The sequence below is a fragment of the Trifolium pratense genome, linkage group LG1 (genome assembly GCF_020283565.1).
Source record: "Trifolium pratense cultivar HEN17-A07 linkage group LG1, ARS_RC_1.1, whole genome shotgun sequence".
In the NCBI taxonomy this organism is placed as follows: Eukaryota; Viridiplantae; Streptophyta; class Magnoliopsida; order Fabales; family Fabaceae; genus Trifolium; species Trifolium pratense.
This window is the reverse complement of record NC_060059.1, coordinates 13,141,373-13,160,434: the sequence shown is the minus strand read 5'-3', so window position 1 is coordinate 13,160,434 and position 19,062 is coordinate 13,141,373. Positions and strand designations below refer to the sequence as shown.

General features: G+C 31.1%; 3 protein-coding genes across 3 annotated transcripts; 1 reads left to right on the top strand and 2 right to left on the bottom strand.

The window, feature by feature from the left end:
- Window positions 1-2,152: 2,152 nt before the first annotated feature.
- Window positions 2,153-9,677, bottom strand: LOC123909488 (DEAD-box ATP-dependent RNA helicase 16). The gene is made up of 14 exons (XM_045960331.1): window positions 9,186-9,677; window positions 8,995-9,084; window positions 7,551-7,679; window positions 6,894-6,994; window positions 6,468-6,582; window positions 5,981-6,112; window positions 5,568-5,633; window positions 4,976-5,152; window positions 4,672-4,767; window positions 4,365-4,502; window positions 3,146-3,228; window positions 3,001-3,038; window positions 2,671-2,882; window positions 2,153-2,492 (listed from the first exon to the last, which is right to left on the bottom strand). Exons 1-14 carry the CDS (start codon window positions 9,525-9,527, stop codon window positions 2,370-2,372), a joined length of 1,842 nt encoding a protein of 613 aa, XP_045816287.1. The 5' UTR covers window positions 9,528-9,677; the 3' UTR covers window positions 2,153-2,369.
- Window positions 9,678-10,691: 1,014 nt separating this feature from the next.
- Window positions 10,692-12,469, bottom strand: LOC123888679 (bidirectional sugar transporter SWEET7b-like). Its single transcript, XM_045937800.1, has 6 exons — window positions 12,427-12,469; window positions 11,998-12,034; window positions 11,677-11,893; window positions 11,142-11,303; window positions 10,916-11,038; window positions 10,692-10,823 (listed from the first exon to the last, which is right to left on the bottom strand). Exons 1-6 carry the CDS (start codon window positions 12,467-12,469, stop codon window positions 10,692-10,694), a joined length of 714 nt encoding a protein of 237 aa, XP_045793756.1.
- A 4,209-nt stretch (window positions 12,470-16,678) lies between these two features.
- Window positions 16,679-17,683, top strand: LOC123888671 (pre-mRNA-splicing factor CLF1-like). Its single transcript, XM_045937788.1, has one exon. The coding sequence runs from the start codon at window positions 16,679-16,681 to the stop codon at window positions 17,681-17,683; it is 1,005 nt and encodes a 334-aa protein (XP_045793744.1).
- Window positions 17,684-19,062: the final 1,379 nt, after the last annotated feature.

The window sequence follows — 19,062 nt, the reverse complement described above, 5'->3', positions numbered from 1 at the left end:
AAAAACTGAGACGACCATAATTATTAAGCCTTAATTTTATGGACTAGTAAATATTTTGAGTGATTTAATTTATTTATATCGATGATTTCTCTCCCGACCCCCCTCATTTCTTTTCTACCCCTTGAATTTCCATTTTTGCCCTTGGGGGTACTTCGGTTTATACGAACCGAATTTTTTTGTCATGCTAAAAAAATTCGGTTTATATAAACCGAAATATTGTGTTCCAAATTTTTTTTCAGCTTTCCTGCATAAATTCTGCATGAGACCCTCAACTTCCACAATTTATTTGAAATACTAAACGATGTCTGATTTGAGTAAACGACCACTCGTTGGAAAGCTTAGGGTGTCAAGAATACAAATATAATTTTTTTTTTTAGGGTTAACTATCCAATTGGTTCAGTTTGACCAAATAATGAGTACTGGTACAGAAACAGAGCATAAACTTTTCTCAAACTTGTAGGTAGATTTTCTCATACTATACTTAATGAAATTTAACAATTCCGGTGTCAATCTTGTAGTAAAATTTGTCTTTTTTACACTGGATCAAAAATCATTATCATACGACTTATATTCAGAGAGCTATAATAAATTTACCACAGGTATCTCTACAACATTTTATAGAAACTTTGCTCAAACTTGTAGGTAGATTTTCTCATATTATACTTAATGAAATTTAATAATTCCGGTGTCAATCTTGTAGTAAATTTTGTCTTCTTTACACTGGATTAAAAATCATTAGCATACGACCTATATTCAGAGAGATATGCTAAATTTACCACAGGTAGCTCTACACGAATTTTCACATAAATTTTCCTTCTTTTTGGGGGGTATATGTTATTTCGGTTTATATAAACCGAATTTTTTTTCCATGTTTAAAAACTTCGGTTTATATAAACCGAAGTTTGTTGGCAAAAAATTTTCATACCGCAAGGGGCAAAATGGGATTTTTGGGGGGTAGAAAAGAAATGAGGGGGGTCGGGAGAGAAAACTTCATTTATATCTATGTAAACAAATTTATATATGCATCCAATATAATTATAGATATTAGTTATTACATGTAGATTTTTCTATCACTGATATTTAGATATTTGTTTATCAACATTGCATTGATCTATGAAGGATTTAAATCTTGAATCTTTTAAGTAAGTGTTCATGAGTTCGATTAGTGAATCTTGTGAATAGAAAAAGTTTAGTTGGCGAGAAAAACTCATTTTATGTGTCTGACAAATTTTGTAACAAAACTTCTACGTCCAATTGACCAAAATGAGAATCCCAAATTGCATCAACAATAGATCTTGAGCTCCAAAAATCAGTTCAATTTGAGGATTAACGAATTTGCCATCATCCAATTATCCACCATTGAATTAATTATTATAAGATCTGTACCGTTGCACAAAAACAAAATGAACGGTTATGATTGCACCGGAAAATTTAATGGGGAGGATCTTCTCTGTGTGCGTTTGATCTGCTAATAAATAAGGGACTGAACATGACAACTTCTGTTGTATTGTGTTTGATTTTAAATTTGTTTCTGGTACTGGACAAACTGGGGGCCAAAGAACCGGACAAAAAGTCAAAAACTGAAATTCTTGTCACTCACAAAACCACGGGACAACTTTTTGTCCTCAGCACAACTTGTCTAAAATACCAAAATAACCTTTTATCCAAAAAACATCATACAACATAAAGTTTGTTCCAGAGGACCTGTGCTGTTTTTTCTTGTACTGTCCTGTATTTATATTTTCCAGATTAAACGAACCTATAATATATAATGATGTATCATTTTTTATGGCAACAATATTCAAATACTTTGGTTTATTTTTGCTAGAGTTATCACTTATAACCGTGTCATGTTATAGGATGAAGGTCTTGGAACTTTTATTCCACGCAGGGTAATCGTGATCTATTGATAAAAGCCATTGTAAGTTTGTAACAGTTGAACTGATTGTAGGATGAACTGGTTGAACATGTTTTTTTTTTTTTGGTAAAGTGAACATTACTATTTTTTTTTCACAAAAGTTGAATATTGTTATGAACGCAAACGGAAGTAGTTAATTAGAATGTCGCACGCATGTGTGTGACATGACAAGTATCCTATTAGAATTTTGCCATAATTTTCACCATGTCACATACTAGTATCTAACAAATCCAGTCAAACAAACTCTACTAACTTGAATTAGATAGGATAAGTATCTTGGGGAGCAGAACTTTAACACAACAAGTTCAAAATAATCTTGATAATCAATAAATACTTAGGTCATCTGGCCATATGAATGGACTTCACACTATTTTGATGTACAATGCTTGAAAATAACATTACAACAAAACTGTGGAGCCTGTTATAAGCTCTGTCGAAAAAGGCAAACCTATCAAAATGCCTTTGTCTTTTTGTGTTTTTGTCTATCACAGCTTCTGCCATTGCTTCCACCGTCCCTTTTAAAACCATTGCTTCTACCGTCCTTTTTAAAACCTTTGTGTGGTCTTTTTGATACCTGAAGAAAATTGGAATCCGTCAGTTATGTACAGAAACAGAATAACGACATAAGACACTCTTCCCTCATTTTCAGATACCATTTTTAAACAACAATATTTAAAATCTAATGGCTCTATTCAAAGGTCGTTTTCATCTATACAAAGGTCCTGGCAACAAAGTTTCATAGAGGATCATACCCCAGTAGAGATGGCCATCAGAGGGTCACCACCACCTTTTCTTGATTTTCTCTTTGATCCCCGTCGGCGATTATTATTACCCATTGCATCTCTTGTAAGCTTAACCATGTCTCTTGCCTCTTTTGTTGTTTTGTCTATTAGGTAATCTGGGACATCCCGAAGGTGTGGAGGAGGGGCATTCTTGCTCAAAACTTTGTCATGTTTCAATAGATCTGCTCAAATAGAATCTCAAAGATTTAAGTTTAAAGTCTTCAAATATAAAAATGCAAAAATAAATGCACACAATACACGGTAACAATAAAAAATAAAAAAATCAACCAATAATATTACCTAGGTCTTTTGGATTAGTTTCAAAGTGGGCCTTCAGCCTAAAACAGAAAAACAAAGGTGTGCAGGAATGGATTAGAAAAGGAATAAGATTGAAGACCAGAGTTACAAATCTCGAGCATAACAAATTTGAAACTGGGGGACTCACTTTTCAGAGTTCAAAATTTCATTCCTCAAATCCTGGGCTCGTGATTCTCTGACAGCAATTTTAGTTACACTCTTTGCAACATCCTACACGGCAATGCATACAGATTACAAAAGCAGCTAGTTACTCCAATATACTTAAGTGTGCATTGCAAAAGCGCAGAGAGAGTACCACAATATCCTCTATATATTTTCATTTAAAATGTTAAATAAAACAACTGCAAAGACGTGCATGATGCTAGTATATCTCAAATTGGCAAGCGTAAGTGAGACAGAAATGACATGGCATTCAATCATAGAAGTAATGTTTCTTGTTCTTCTGGATACAAACTTGATAGCTAGAATAATTGGAAGATATATCACGTAAACTATTGTATCCTGTTACAATCCAATGTTTGTCGAGTCAGTACGATACAATAACCTTACCTAGTAGGCTTGCCCTAATCTTAACCTATTAATAAGTCTAAATTTAACGTAAGGAGTGGGATTCAAAATGAGTATGATAAAAGTTTTTTTCCTTTTCATCATTGTTCATGACCCTCTCTACCCTATTCCCTTCTCTATGACAACACATGCTTCCATACACCTTCCACTGTCTCCCCACTTCTAATACCTTGAGCCAATGCCAGCACTGTCTGACATCTCCTGCGCTGCTGTAAGGTACCCTCAACTGCCAGCTGGCATTATCCACCACGACCTCTGTTGTTCCCAAACTCCTTGTTACTGCCTAAGCTCCGTCCACCACTGCACAACACCGTTCGCTGCTATTGCCGCCAACACCTCAAAATCACTTAATATCACTACTTGGCACCCTCCATCATTTTCCAAAGCCACAAGGCACCTTCCAGGTTCACCTTACAAAGTGGTTGATTTGGTATATAATGTTTATCACATCATTATCTAGTCCACCTCAAACACAAGATGGGATAACAATGACATAATACTATCTATGGCTTATCTCACGAGTATTAGAATGGATAAGATCATATTAAGTTCATACCCTTTCCTAGTCTTATCCATATCCTATCATGTAAAACCATATGAGGCCTAAAAATATTGAAACATAATATAAGATGAGAATTTTTCTTTTTTAAAGTAAAGGATTCATAATCAGAAATGTATAATGAAGAAAATACATACTAATTCATTCAAACAAGATTTCATTGGTTGATGCATCTATGAAAGACTGATATTTTTGTTGAGTATGGGGAATGATAACTCACCTCAGCCCTATACCGTAAAGATTCAACCGCATTCTTGGTGAGTAAGGGAAACTCGGTAATTGTATTTGAGCCATTGTTTTCATTGTCCCCAACAAAAGATTGTACTTCTTCGAAGGTATCCATCTCATCTGAAGAAACCTATGAAGAAACAATGAATATCTAAATGGCCAGGATTATGTGACTTGGATCTCAATAGTATTACCCAAAAGAACAAGACAGATTCAAAAGTAAAAAATCTAACGAGTAACAATACTTCGTAAAATTTACTCAGTGGAAAAGAGGAGCTTTGTTTGTGTAACAAACTCACCAAGGAGATAGAAGCACCGGAATTATATGCTCTTCCAGTACGTCCAATTCGGTGTACGTATCCGGCCACACTGCGAGGCATTTCAAAGTTTATAACCTGTTAATCAGCAAGAGTCAGGCATTAAGTAAATTATTTCAGTGAACGAGGCAATAACCCAATGAAACAGATATATAAACCAGAAGATGAAATCTACCATAGAATACAACTTAGTCTCTTTCTATAATGACATATGCAGATCGATTATTTCAAACATACAACAGACAAAAAACATGTCAGAAAGGGATATGAGAGATGACATGCATACCGTGTATACATTTTTAAAGTCAATTCCCCTTACTACTCCGAATTCAGAATCTAATTTTAGCTTCTTGTACTTTCTCTTTTGCGATCCAACAATATTTTCCTTAGGTGCTTCAACCTTATCCGTTGACTGGCTGATATCTGTTGCAATTAGATAATCAAATAGGCCGGCATTGAATTCCTGATGAAAATAAGCTCATCAACATCATGTAATAAAATGAAAAACATAGATATATAAATAAATGTGAATAAATAAATAATTATAAATCCATTTTTAGGAAAATATAAGGATTTGGTTTGATGAAACATTTTATATTTATCAGTTTTAATTTACAAAAATGCTACCTAATTTCCGAATTAATTTTGTTCCCAGGTTTTTATGGAAACAAAAAAAAAAAGTTTGAAAATAGGAAACATAACGACATTTTGGTAATTAAAAATAAAATTGAAAAATAGAAAATGTTTTTCCAAACCAAATTAATCATAACTCCTCCTAATGCTTCACTAATAGGAACACACCAGAGCACTGGGTTAAGTCGAAAAACCTTAGCTGCTATCATACCAAAAGAAAGATGGAAGTGGATAAAATTACATACCTCAAGAATATGGAGACGGGAGTTCTGAGGCAATTCAGCATTTAAAACAGCCGACTTGATCCCAAACTAGAAGGATGGAGAAAATTAAAAATGAGAGGAAGGATGAAGTGATGAACACAAAATAACCCCAGGTGCAAAACTATAAATATTTAGATTGGTGTAAGCAGTGTTGATAAGGAAATAATTGTAACTAATAAACATGATTTTCCTGAGTTGATCAAAACTCCACAACATTTTGAGCAGCCATACCATGTGCTAAAACTCAACTTTTATTACGAAGAATGGGCATGACCAGGGTTAAATTCTTGACCACTTGGTCAAATAATCTTTAATATCATGCCATTGACCAACTATCCCGAGTGCATAAACTTGTTAGGTGAAAACTTATCAATGATTTTATGTCTAGCACATACCTTTTCTAAGAATAGTTTCAATCTGAAACTCGTATCTATGTTATTGGTGAATATCAGAACTTTTTTTTGGACTAACTCCAACTTCAACATAGCAAGGATGTAGAGCAACTTATCATTGGCAGGACAAGAAATCTGATAAACAAATATTAAAAAAATTGTTAAAAGCTTAGCAGCTCAACAGGAAAAAAATGCTGAATCAGAAATCAAAAAGCATAAATGAAAGAAGTGTATAGGAAAATAATAAAATATAATTGTAAAGCTCTTTTCCATCTTAATTAAACCTTCCTTGCCAAAACCTATGGTTCTTTTCCTCTTGGTCTGTTACAAGACAGATCCCAAATATAGAAAAGGTGGTGGTCTCCCTTCTCCAAAGAAAAAAATGATAATACAATATTTTTGCGTATGCAATAAGGATTTAATTTGAGCGCAAATAACATAAGAATATCCAGAAGACGTGTAGAGAAGTTTAAATAATGTCTTCTCTTACCCAGAACTGCTGAACATTTTTAGGGATGACCTCATCCTTATGGTTTCCCACTTCAGGCAAAGTCAAAATAAAGGGATTGTGTAAAATCAACTTTTTTAGTTTGTCAACATCGGCACTGCAGAAGAAAACATTATATTAGAAACAATTGTGAATGGATGTGATTCTATGGAAGACTTAACATAATGATCGGTGGTCATTTATGCACAGCAAAACACTAAGCCAGAACAGTTTTACAGAGATAAACACTTCTTCAATAGTAAGTATATAATACAATCTTCAAAAGAAATGATGGGCAAGAACAAGTAAAGAAAAAAATTAAAAAAAATTGAAGAATGAGATGTAGCATCCACATTATATTACAAAGCCTTTGAGCAAAAAGAAAGGAAAAAAAATGATATGAATCTGAAACTCAAGTAAATGACACACCTTGATGTTGCTGACATAAGAAGACACTGGCAACTTCTGGGTATGTGAGGTGTTAAAGCTTTAATGTCATTTTCATACCCATATGATAACAGAAGATCTGCCTGAAAAGATTATTTTGGATATCGATCATGTCACAGGATATAAAACAATGAACAGTTGTTCAACGTCTACTTGAATTGTCCAAAACTTATTAACCAAAATATCAAATTTCACTCTATGAAATCTTCATTACATTTTTAAGTTCAAAACTTTTGGCCTTATTTTGATCTAAAATCCATAATAAACTCTCAAATATTTTGGATAGAAAATAAAAAATCATAGGTTGCATGAATAAGAAAATCGACAACAAGATCAAATTTGCTTCATTACTATAATAGTAGTAATTACTATTTACTATAATAATAGAGGGACTTCACTGATTCAGAAAAAACTTGAGTCATCAAAATATAGCATTTAGTTCAAACTGGAGATATCAAAAGTATAGTTAAGCCAAAATTAAAAATAAGCAACATTTTAAAAATTGAAAAGCAATAAAAAATTATTAAAACCAACAATAATTTGGATATCAAGTTGAGAAACTATTAGTAACATTGCTCATCGCTCATACCAAACAAATGCTAAGAATATAAACAAACAATAGTTTGAATCTAATTTCACCTCATCAAGAACTAGAGTTTCAAGGGAACCATTAATGGATGCCGTATCAAGTATTGAGTTGGACAAACACTTAGCTACGCAAGCAGGAGTGGAGATCAAAATATCAGGAGGTCCAACCAGAGCCGCTTGCTGCAAACCCAAATTTTAGACGCTTAAATCAATCATCAAACCATATTCTAAAACAAATAAAATACATAGTTTCCACGTGAACCATCACATGCATATATGAACCTACTCATGGGTGGAGTAACTTGTATACCTACAGCCACCCTAGCCCCCATCCACCTTTCTATTAAATGTTTTTACTACTCTAAATCTTCTAATATTTATGCAGGATTCACATACCACTCTATTCTTGTTTTACTAACTAATCTACTGCAATGAACTATAGAGGGAAAGAAGATGAAACAAAAGGAAGTTCTCACAGCCACGTAACTTAACAAAGTAACAAACTAATATATGACATGCGAGTTTATTCAAAAAATCTTGTGTGCCCCAAGGAAAACGAGGGAACAAGTAATTAATTGTCGCACAAAGTTGAAAAGTGTAGTTCAGTTTTTTATCATGAGTGTTATTTATTAGTGATTAATGATAAGAGTAAGGCTCTGTTTGGTAACACAAATAAGCTAGCTTATAGCTTATTATATGAGCTTATAAGCTTGTTTCAAAAAATTAGAGGTGTTTGGTAACAAGCTTTTTGTACTAGCTTATAGCTTTTTTTCAGATGCTATTTCAAGTAGCATTTGAGCTTATAGCTTATAGCTTTTTACACTTTATTCCATTTTTACCCTTTAATTTAATAACTACCCACTCTAAAAAATAAACTACCCACTATCAATTATGTAATTTTATATTTAATAACCACTTTAAAAGCTAATTTTACCAAACACTTTAATTTCAATAAGCTAGTTTTTCAGCTATCAGCTATCAGCTATAAGCTAGCTTTTCAGCTATCAGCTAGCTTATCAGCTATCAGCTAGCTTATAGCTTATTTTTACCAAACAGACCCTAAATACTCAAATTGATGCATCACAAAAAATAGAGAGACTTGTGTGTGTGAGTTTATAATGGCTTTGTCATTCCGTCTATCTACAAAAAAAAAATATACAGAGACTTATTTACTAGATCACTAACATATGCAAAATACCAATTAGGTCTTTATGATTTTTATGTGAGTCCATTTTTAGAATATTTTTTCATTACATTTTAGTCTATAGACTAATTTGATCTACGTTTAAGATTTTTAAGGACTAACAAGTAACCATATTAACTACTCCTGGTAACTTTGTCTCGTTCTACATTTTATATCAATTCGCCAATATATAATCCAAAATGGTGTGTTCATCATGGACCCTCGCGAGGTTAAAATCGTAGCTCCGCCCCTAAACCTACTTCCTAGAGACATTTACAACAACAGAAAATAATCATAGAGAGCAAAACCAACCAAGTCAGTAGCAAGCATATTGCTATTCAACTGCACAACTTTCAGCTGAACTCTGCATAACTCAAGTAATGACTTCACTTCCACGTATATCTGAAATCAAACATTAAAAAAAAAAAAATTATATACAATTGAACCATTTTTGTAACAATAGGAAAAAAAACGTTGAGAATTTGAATAAAAATTGAATGCACCTGTTGACAAAGTTCACGAGACGGAACAAGAACAAAAACATTAGGAGCTAACTTCTTCCTATCACCATTACTAGTAAACAATTTCTGAAGCAACGGAAGAAGATACGCAAGTGTTTTCCCAGACCCTGTTTTTGCTCTAGCAACAACGTCTTTACCTTCCAGAATCAATGGAATCGCTACATGTTGAATTGGAGTTGGTTTCTCAATTCCTTTCTTCTGTAAAGCACGAACAAGACGTGCGTCTAACCCTAACTGTTCGAAACTTTGGTCTTCACTTTCTTCTTGTGTGTGTTCGCCGCGTGTGGTTTCTTTTGGTGCAGTTTCGTTTGTTCCGGTCACCATTACTAGTTGAGGTTTTCAGAATTGATAGGTTTTTCGGAAGGTTAGGGTTTACCGGAGAAATTCAAATACGGCGTCGTTTTGGGTGTGGCGCTCAGAGGTATCGCCGAACAGAGAAGAAGACGGAGATGTTAAACGCTTAGTAGTTAGTTGTTAGGTTAGTGTTGCATTCCTTCCTTCATTTGGTTTGGGCCAGCCATGATATGGGCCAAAAATAAATAAATCGGAATTTTATTTTGTCACCCTCTAAGCATCTTGCGCACCATCTAAATTTTCAAAACCGATAACTTCAATTGAACGTACGATAAAATTTTAAAAAAATTGTTGAATTTCAATAGTCTGAATACATAACTACATTTTTTTAATTTTTATAAAAATTTGTAGAGTTGATCTACTCAATGAGAACTTTGAATTCAACGGTTGGATTGAAGAAATATAATACTGATTTCGAGTTATTAAGCGGAGTAAGTCAATAGAGACTTACTCCTGGAGTCAACGGATCCCTTCTCATATATATATATATATATATATATATATATATATATGAGTTTTGCTAACGTACACCCGCTTATTTTTAAGAAGGTGTGTGTTAGCCAGTTATAACTAAAAAGTAGTTAAATACACCCTAAGAATGCACACCTTCTAAAAAATAAGTGGGTGTACGTTAGCAACTCCTATAAACATTTGCTATAATACACCTACTTAATTTTTAGTAAGTGTGTGTTAGCAAATGATAATTAAAAAGTAGTTAAATATATCTTAAGGTGTATGTTGCTAATGCAAACCTTCATAAAAAAACAGTGGGTGTGCATATATATATATATATATATATATGTTGTCTTAGTGCATTCATTTTTAATTTTTTTTTTACGGAATCCAATTTATAACATTTCATTCTCCTTATAACCCTTATATTTTTGTTTCAAAAAAATAAAAATAACCCTTATATTTTCTTTGTAACCTTTATTTACATAAGTAATGTTATTGTCATATTATTGGAACCCTGGCTGCTTTTTCTTTAGCTATTTCGTATCTAGTATATTGTTAACAGGTTGCTTGAAATATAAACTATATATATCAAATGGAATTATGGCTCTTGAAAAATTATCTACAAATTCAATGGAGTTGGAAAAGAAAAAATATACAAGTGCCATAATCAAATATCAATTAAACTGCAGCCATAGCTGACTTTGAAACATGATTATCATCATTGTCATCATTATTTTCTCCCCTGCACCAGAAATAAGCATATAGTAAGAGCTGAACAAATCCAGAGATTGCTCCAATGCCATTGCTGACCTGCAGTAATTAATACATAGGTATGTAAATTATTAAAAATGAATTAATTAAAATTCATTCATTCAATTGAAAATATAGGAGAATATATATACCAGGACATAAATGTCAAAGGGATGTATTAGAGCATATGTTGTCCAGCAACAACCATTAAGGAAGTTGGCCAAAGAGAGCCAGAATGGCATGTATTTCACACTTTTTGTTTTTATAACCTTTGCCTATTAATTCATTATATGTAACAAAATATCAAATTGAGTTTGATGAAAATATTCTATCAAATATTATATATATAAATTAATTAATGGGATAGAAGTTACTTACCATGATGGTAAGAGGAGAGACATACATCATTATGTTGAAGATATCACATAGAATACCAACCAAAAATGACCTTTTAGTAGTGCCATGTAGTGCCAACATTGTTGTAAGAACAATGGCAGCAAATAAAATTGCCTCAATAGAAAGATAAAGTTGCATCTTCTTCTGAAATTAGAGAAAAAATAGTAGTGATGAGAATCATAATTAAAATGACTACATAACTCTTAACATTCAATTATTTGGTTAGATCAGAAATTAATTAGATAGCAAGGAAATTATTATCAATCAAAGTGACATCAATAATCATTTTACTTCCGACTTTGAGAGAATATGAACTCTATTCTAAATATTAAATTACGATATTAAATAACACTGAACTAACACTTCGTTGATTAATTAATTTGAAGAAAAAACAAAACATTAAAAAATTACATATATTTTACAACGAGATTTGAATTCTACTTCACAAAGTTATAAAATTATACTCTTAGCATTCACATGATACATGAATTGAATACTGAAAGCATATAATACTTACCCTTCCTTCTTTCTTTGCATATAAATAAAAGATGGTAAGATAGACGAACTCGAAAACAAGGCCAACACTATTGATGGTAACAACCAAGATGCTGTTTGGGTGCACAAAAGGCATTCCATAGAATACCCAAAACGCACAATTCAAAACAGTAGCTATGTATGGATCAGGCTTGAACTCCTCCACATCCTTCTTCTTTATAATTTTGTAGAAAGTTGGACTGCAATTCATTCAAATGAGTAATAAGCCTTAATTAATGAATCATATTCATATTCATGCATTCACAAACCATAGTAACTAAACAAAGTTAGAGAATTGAATTACGCTGGCGAGAAGAACAACCCGAAAGAGATAACGTTCCCTGCATTCAAACAAAATAGAACATCGATCAGAAAAAGATAAAAAAATTTAAAATTATTTACCATGCATGATGAATTGATTAACAAAAAAATTTCAAATTATTCTTCATGCAGAAATTGATTAATAGAATGAGCTGAAATTATTCTTCATGCATGAATCATTTAGCAGAAAAATGTTCAAATCAACTAAATTAACTCAAGTCAAACACACATTAATCAATGCAATGTGGATCAAAACTCAGACAAAAAATTAGCGATTGAAATCTAAGAGATGAAAGAAAGAAGAAGAAGAAGAAGAAGAAGAAGAAGAAGAAGAAGAAGAAGAAGAAGAAGAAGAAGAAGAAGAAGAAGAAGAAGAAGAAGAAGAAGAAGAAGAAGAAGAAGAAGAAATTACCTATAATGCCAACAACGTTACGAGCTAATGAAGCGCTCACCATATTTTTCTATTGCAAAACAAAACAAAAAAGAATACGATTTGCAAAGAAGTTGAAGAATTGAGAGAATGAGAAGAAGCTATAACAAAAGGTGTGATGAAAATGAATGAAAAAAGTTACGCTTATTACGACTTTTAAATGATATGTTTGTTAAGTTTTTGAAAACAAATTTTTTATTACAACTTTTTTTTAAAGGATATAAGTTTGTTATTTCGATTTTGAAAACAAATTTCACAGCTTTTTTAATAGAAGGTGTGATAAAGATAAATGAAATGAATGAAAAAAGTTACGCTTATTACAACTTCTTTTAAATGATAAGTTTGTTAAGTTTTTGAAAACAAATTTCACAGCTTTTTTTTTTTTGGTAGAAAAATTTCACAGCTTTTTATAGAGCTAATTTGTTACTATTTGTTTTTCAAAATTTGGTATTAATACTTATCTCATTATCGTGTGTCATATGTGATGTTAATACATTTGATCATTTTGCACTTAGGGCCAGTTTGAATTGTTTTATTTTTGAGTTTATACGAAACAATTTATTCAAATAAATAAGTTTTTATGTATTATTATAAGTTTTTTAAGGTAGTTTATGAACAAACGCTTATAAAAATACAAATTTTGTTAGTAAAAACTTATGAACTAACATAAAACTTCATTTATGTACTACATAAGCTATTTTCATAAATTCAAAAATAAGCTAAATTCAAACGGACTCTCATTGATTGATTCATGAGTTTATCTATATAAGTATTTGTTCGCTATATTATAGAAAAGCGTTGATGATTTAGGACTCATTATATAAATTCAAGGGATAAATAGTGTTTAGTTTCTCACGGTATACAGATTGTTTGGGTTAAATAGTTTTTGCCTTCGTAATATTATCGAATTTTAGTTAACTTCTCACAAAAAATGCTAGCATATTTAGTGAGTGATTTAAAGGATAGAATCTTCATATTACATTGCTGAAATCACACCAAAAAAATTAATATTAAAAGGTTAAATCCAAATTCGCTAACATAACCTTTATGAGTTTATCTTATAAATATTTTGAGTGTAAAACTATTTGAGAGAACTTATAAAAAAGAAATGTTTTTTTTTATATATATGCTCTCTCCGTTACTTTTTACTTATAAAAAAATAATAAATTAAGAAAGTATATTTTTTGGGTGGGAATGATAGCTCAATTGGTTAAACTAGTTGAGCTAAGGAGGAGGTTCATGGTTCAAGTCATGGCAAAAGAGAGAAGAACTAATATAACATTGTAATACTAACAGCTAATGTTGCTTATAAAAAAAATATTTTTGCAATTTTTCTTCCTATTATACCCTTATTTTAATTCATCAATAATTTTTTTGCACACACTTTATCTTTTCAATAAATTTAATATATTATGTACAAAAAAAATGTATTATGTAACAAAAAAAAACTTTAGTTTTCCAAATATATATTAAATTTTTTACGGTTTCAGCAATTATTCCTAAAAATTAATTTTACTTAAAATTTTATTCAAAAGTCAAAAAATCCATTGAGATTTTGTTTTTTAACAAAATTGAGAAAAATCTTAACGAACAATTTATAGATTTTGCAATTTAAAGATCTTAACAATCTATATATTATTATATGTTTAGGAGTTTCTCTCTCATGATTGTTTTCATATGAGCATCCTCTCATTCATCATAATCTATGTGGCAACCTTTGAGAGCATTTTTTTTAGGTGAATTTTTCGGTACACATATTATGTGGATGTGTACCGGTACACCGCTGATGTGGTTAACAAGTAATATAGTAATTAAAGCAGATTTGTCAAAAAAAAAATTAATGCAGATTTTGTTTCTTTATTAAGTTTTTTATATTAAACACTACTTTTTAATATTGGCAAATATATCCTTTCACAATAAATCAAATCATGCATTATATCTGTCAACTTATATATGATTTTCAACAAATTCAAATATTTTAATATTATTCTAATATCTTATAAATAATATTATTTTAGTATTTTGTATTTTCTTAAAAATTAAAATATAATTTTAATAACTTTTTTAATTATTCAAACAAAAAAACTTTTAAAATTATTAATATGATTGATCAACTACGATTTTAATATTTCAATATTATTACCTTTCATTTTTTTTAATATTATTAATTTATAAAGATTAATATTCGATTACCACCTAATCATTAGTGCCTATAATTATTAAAAAATATTTATTTTTTAGTAAAAAAACTTAATTTTTTTAATGTGTTTATATATTTTATTGTAATATTGTTAATTTTTAGTGATTCGTTATATTTTACAGGGTTAAATAAGTTTGTTATCGATACAAAATTACTAAATTTAATTTTTCATCTGCATAAGAAAATGTCATGTTTTGATCCCCACAAAATGTTTATGCATGCAATTTTGGTCATGTTGTAAAGTTGATGTAAATTTATGATATTTTGATTTAGAAAGTAATGAGCACGAAATTTGATTTCTAGGTCAAAATATTCGTTACTTTTATCTTGATATTTTGATTTAGAAATTTCATATTTAATTCGTCTCATATTAAAAAATATTAAAGTTTTGTAAATGAACTTTTGATATTGTTCTAGACATGCTTGATTGTTGAAATTTAAATTCATAAGTTATTGTTAGTCCAATTAAGTGATATTGAACGACTTGATTGAGAAAAATTGAATTCCTTAATAAAGTAAGTATAATTAGTTAAGTTTGCATATGAACTATGTTTCAAGTCGAAGGGTTTGATCTAAATTTTTTTATTTCTATTGACACAATTGACATTATTAGTCGAGACTTAATAGTCATTTCTTTTGAACTAAGTTTTTTTAAGTCATAGTTAATCTAACTAGTTGAGGTTGAATTGTTTGATTTTAGAATTTGAAATCTTAAGTGTTTCTCATTCTCACGTGGTCAAGTTGAATAGTGAGATTGAGAATGTTTATCTCGTTAGTTCCTTTCAGTCTAATTGGTTGTGACTTAACAATCCTTTCATAATAACTAGGTTTCTGGTGTAATAATTCGTCCAACAATATGAGATTGAATTGTTAGCTAGAATGTTGAAATTCAAATTTTTAAGTGTTTATCATTTCAATTAGGTCAAATTGAATAGATTAACTGAGATGAATTGATTACCCATGTCAGAGTTGAGAAAATTAGTTGAGACTTAACACTCATTTCATATGAATTACGTTTCTTGAGTCATAGTTAATCTAACTAGTTGATGTTGAACTGTTACATTGTCGACATTTAAATTCTTAAGGGTTTTACATTTCAATTTGGTCAATTTATTTCTTTAGTTCTTATCGGTAGAATTGGTAGCAACTTAATAATCCTTTTCTGATAACTAGGTTTTTGATTCACAGGTAATCCAATTAGTTGACATCGAAATGTTATATTGCTAAAAATTTAAATGTCACGTGTCTCGTTCCAATTAGGTGGTATTGAAATCAAACACGTACAATACAACTGAAGTTGTCCTATCAAGTCCCTTAAGTTTTAGCAGATCAAACGCACCCTTAATCATAGTTGGTAGAATTACTTTTTTTTTTAAGAATCACATACTACATGAAAACCTCAATTTTCTAATAAAACTTGTTGAGGCTTAAGTAAAAAAAGCCCTCAAACTTATTAGGGGGCTTCTATGGTACTGTTGGATATAAATTTGGAATTTTTCACGTAAACAGGTACATATGAAAAAATTCAATCTACCGGTACATTAGATCAATTAATTAATAAATTAATAATTATTTATTAAATCAAAAAATTATTTGTCAATTATTGTATTTCAGAGATAATAATTAATCCATCACACATTTTGTTGAGCATCAAATGGTTAAAACAAAATAGAGTTTGATTTAATCTAGATATATATTAAAATTGTTAAGAGTAAGAGACAATCCATCACACATTTTCTTGAGCAATTATAAAAAAATCTTCAGAAACAATTATTATGCAATTTAAAAAAAGATTACGCAATTTAAAAATCTTAACAATATAAAGATTTGGTCAAAAAAAAAAGATTTCCAATCTAAAAAAAAAAAATCTTGCGTAACATGTAAAAAAAAGATTTTTCAATCTAAAAAAAGATTTGTGCGTAACTTACAAGTCATGTATCCCTATTTAAAGCGCAGCAATCACATAAAGCAGCCATCACACAAGTTCACTCAAATCTCTTTTTCACCTTTCCCCTCTATCTCTCTCTGTTACCAATGACGGTGAAGAAAAAAACACCTTCTCCAATCCAAATCACGGCGGAGCAGATTATTGGCGAGGCTAGACAACTACGTCTTCAAAAGCACAAAATCAGCGTTCCAAAGCTCCGTCTCCAGAAAAGGGATGATGAAGATTTGTATAGGAGGTATCTGGCATTTCAGAAACAGTTTGGTGACAAGAATGCAATTGATTATGCTATTTCTTGGAGAAAAAGATTTGAGTATGAAGATCAAGTCAAGAAGAATCCTTTCAATTACGATTCTTGGTTCGATTATACGCGCTTAGAAGAAAGCGTAGGGAACACGGAAAGAATAAGGGAGATTTACAAGAGAGCTGTAGTTAATGTTCCTCCGGCTGAGGAGAAGCGATACTGGCAACGCTATATCTATCTGTGGATTAATTACGCCCTTTTTGAAGAGATTGATGCTGGAGATATCGAGCGAACAAGAAATGTATACAAGGAGTGTCTCAACCTGATTCCTCATCACAAGTTTACGTTTTCAAAGATATGGCTTCTAGCAGCCCAGTTTGAAATTCGTCAGTCGAATCTCAAAGGCGCACGTCGAATCTTGGGAAACGCTATTGGAAAGGCTCCTAAAGATAAGATATTTAAGAAGTATATAGAGATGGAATTGCAGCTTGGTAATGTAGACCGATGCAGACGACTGTATGAAAAATATCTGGAGTGGTCACCTCAGAATTGCTACGCATGGATAGAGTATGCGGAGTTGGAGAGATCGTTATCTGAGACCTGGCGAGCTAGGGCAATATTTGACCTTGCAATTGGTCAGCCAGCATTGGACTTGGACATGCCTGAGTTGTTGTGGAAGGCATACATCGACTTTGAAGTTGCTGAGTGCGAATTCGAGAAAGCAAGAGTGCTTCACAGAAGGCTTCTTGAATTCAATTATATATTCCCCGAGGAAACTCAGAGATCCAATCTCAAGATTTTGGAAGCTGCTTACAGATGGAAGAAGCAGAAATTGTCTTCTGAATTCTGATGATGATTAATAATATCTTGTAACTAGGTGATGCTAGCTTAGTCCACTCTAAGTTGCATTTTATGAGTTTATGCAATGTATGAGGTTTTTTTTATGAGGATTGTTGACTGAATGTAGAATTGTGATTATGCTGCAAGTTTATACATAACTATTCTAGTATGTTTCGTTGGAATAATTTAAAAGACAGAATTACTTGTGCCTAATTGACATGTTTCTAGTCGTTAGATATCATATAATCAAAATCAACAAGAAACATATCTCATCTCAAGTCACGACTATTTAACTTTCGTTATTTCTATATCCTTTAGCCATAGAATTTATATGAAATAGATTACTTAAGTTGATGCGTGTGTGTAGAAGGCTTCTTTATGAATTGAAATGTCTTCATTTGTTATCAAAGTTCTTTTTGCGATTCAGATCTCTTGTTTACCAGAGAAGTTTGTTCTTGTCGCTACCAACAAAGAATGGATATCCTGATGTTCATGCTACCAATGATCATGCCAGTGCTTCACTGGTTGTAAAGCCTGTAAAAGACGTTATAGTCGCATTTTATTAACTTTTCGGTCAAACTCTAGATTAGTTACAATCCCTTCTCTCGTGAAACTTGTTTTAAATATGGTTTTATCTCACAATCACAACTGATTTTACAGCTAGAAATCTAGATTTAGACAAAAATGTGAGATTTTAATTTAGTTTTTTAACAATGCAACTGGTTTTATTGATATTGCTTTGCCTAATATTACAAGATTTATTGATATTTTGTAAAATTCTTAATTGAATACTATAAAATTGTGTTATTATCTTTTAAAAATTCTTTCAATTCTAAATCCAACATGCCGTCTAAAGTTTTATACAAGAGATTAAAAATTGCAGAATCTTATAAATATAATGGCCATCATATTTATTTATATTATCAAATATATTAGGAACAATGTGAAGGAGTTTAATATATCCAGAGCATGAATTCATCAAAATGCAAAATCATAAATTATATAAACAAAGCAAAATAACAGTATACTAGTGCGCAACACTAAGACTCTGATTGATAACAAAATAGCAAATAGTTGATAAGATAGTTTTTGAGTTTAAATAACATCTTTATTTTGGTGAAGATTCTGAAAAACAACTATGTCAACACAAATCCACCATAATAAGTACAGATTTGAACAGACAAAGTATAGCAAAATATCTGCAAGAAGCCTCCAAGCAATGGCTTCAAACCCCTCATCAAAGTCTTTCTTTATTACTCTTCAACACTGCATGTGTCCACTAATTTCCCACAGAGCTGGATCAACGTGGGTGTCCGAAAGCTCGGTACTCATTTCTCCAGAGCTTGTTCACTGCATAGCACTTTTTTACATTCTCAAATAAGCATTCAC

Coding starts and splice junctions, on each gene's coding strand:
- LOC123909488 (XM_045960331.1), bottom strand. CDS start 9,527: ATGGTGACCGGAACAAACGAAACTGCACCAAAAGAAACCACACGCGGC. Junction 3,229..4,364: donor CTTTACGGTATAGGGCTGAG/GTGAGTTATCAT, acceptor ATTGCCGTGTAG/GATGTTGCAAAGAGTGTAAC. Junction 3,039..3,145: donor GAAATTTTGAACTCTGAAAA/GTGAGTCCCCCA, acceptor TTTCTGTTTTAG/GCTGAAGGCCCACTTTGAAA.
- LOC123888679 (XM_045937800.1), bottom strand. CDS start 12,469: ATGGTGAGCGCTTCATTAGCTCGTAACGTTGTTGGCATTATAG. Junction 11,304..11,676: donor ATGCAAAGAAAGAAGGAAGG/GTAAGTATTATA, acceptor CTCTAATTTCAG/AAGAAGATGCAACTTTATCT. Junction 11,039..11,141: donor TCTCTCCTCTTACCATCATG/GTAAGTAACTTC, acceptor ATGAATTAATAG/GCAAAGGTTATAAAAACAAA.
- LOC123888671 (XM_045937788.1), top strand. CDS start 16,679: ATGACGGTGAAGAAAAAAACACCTTCTCCAATCCAAATCACGGCGGAG.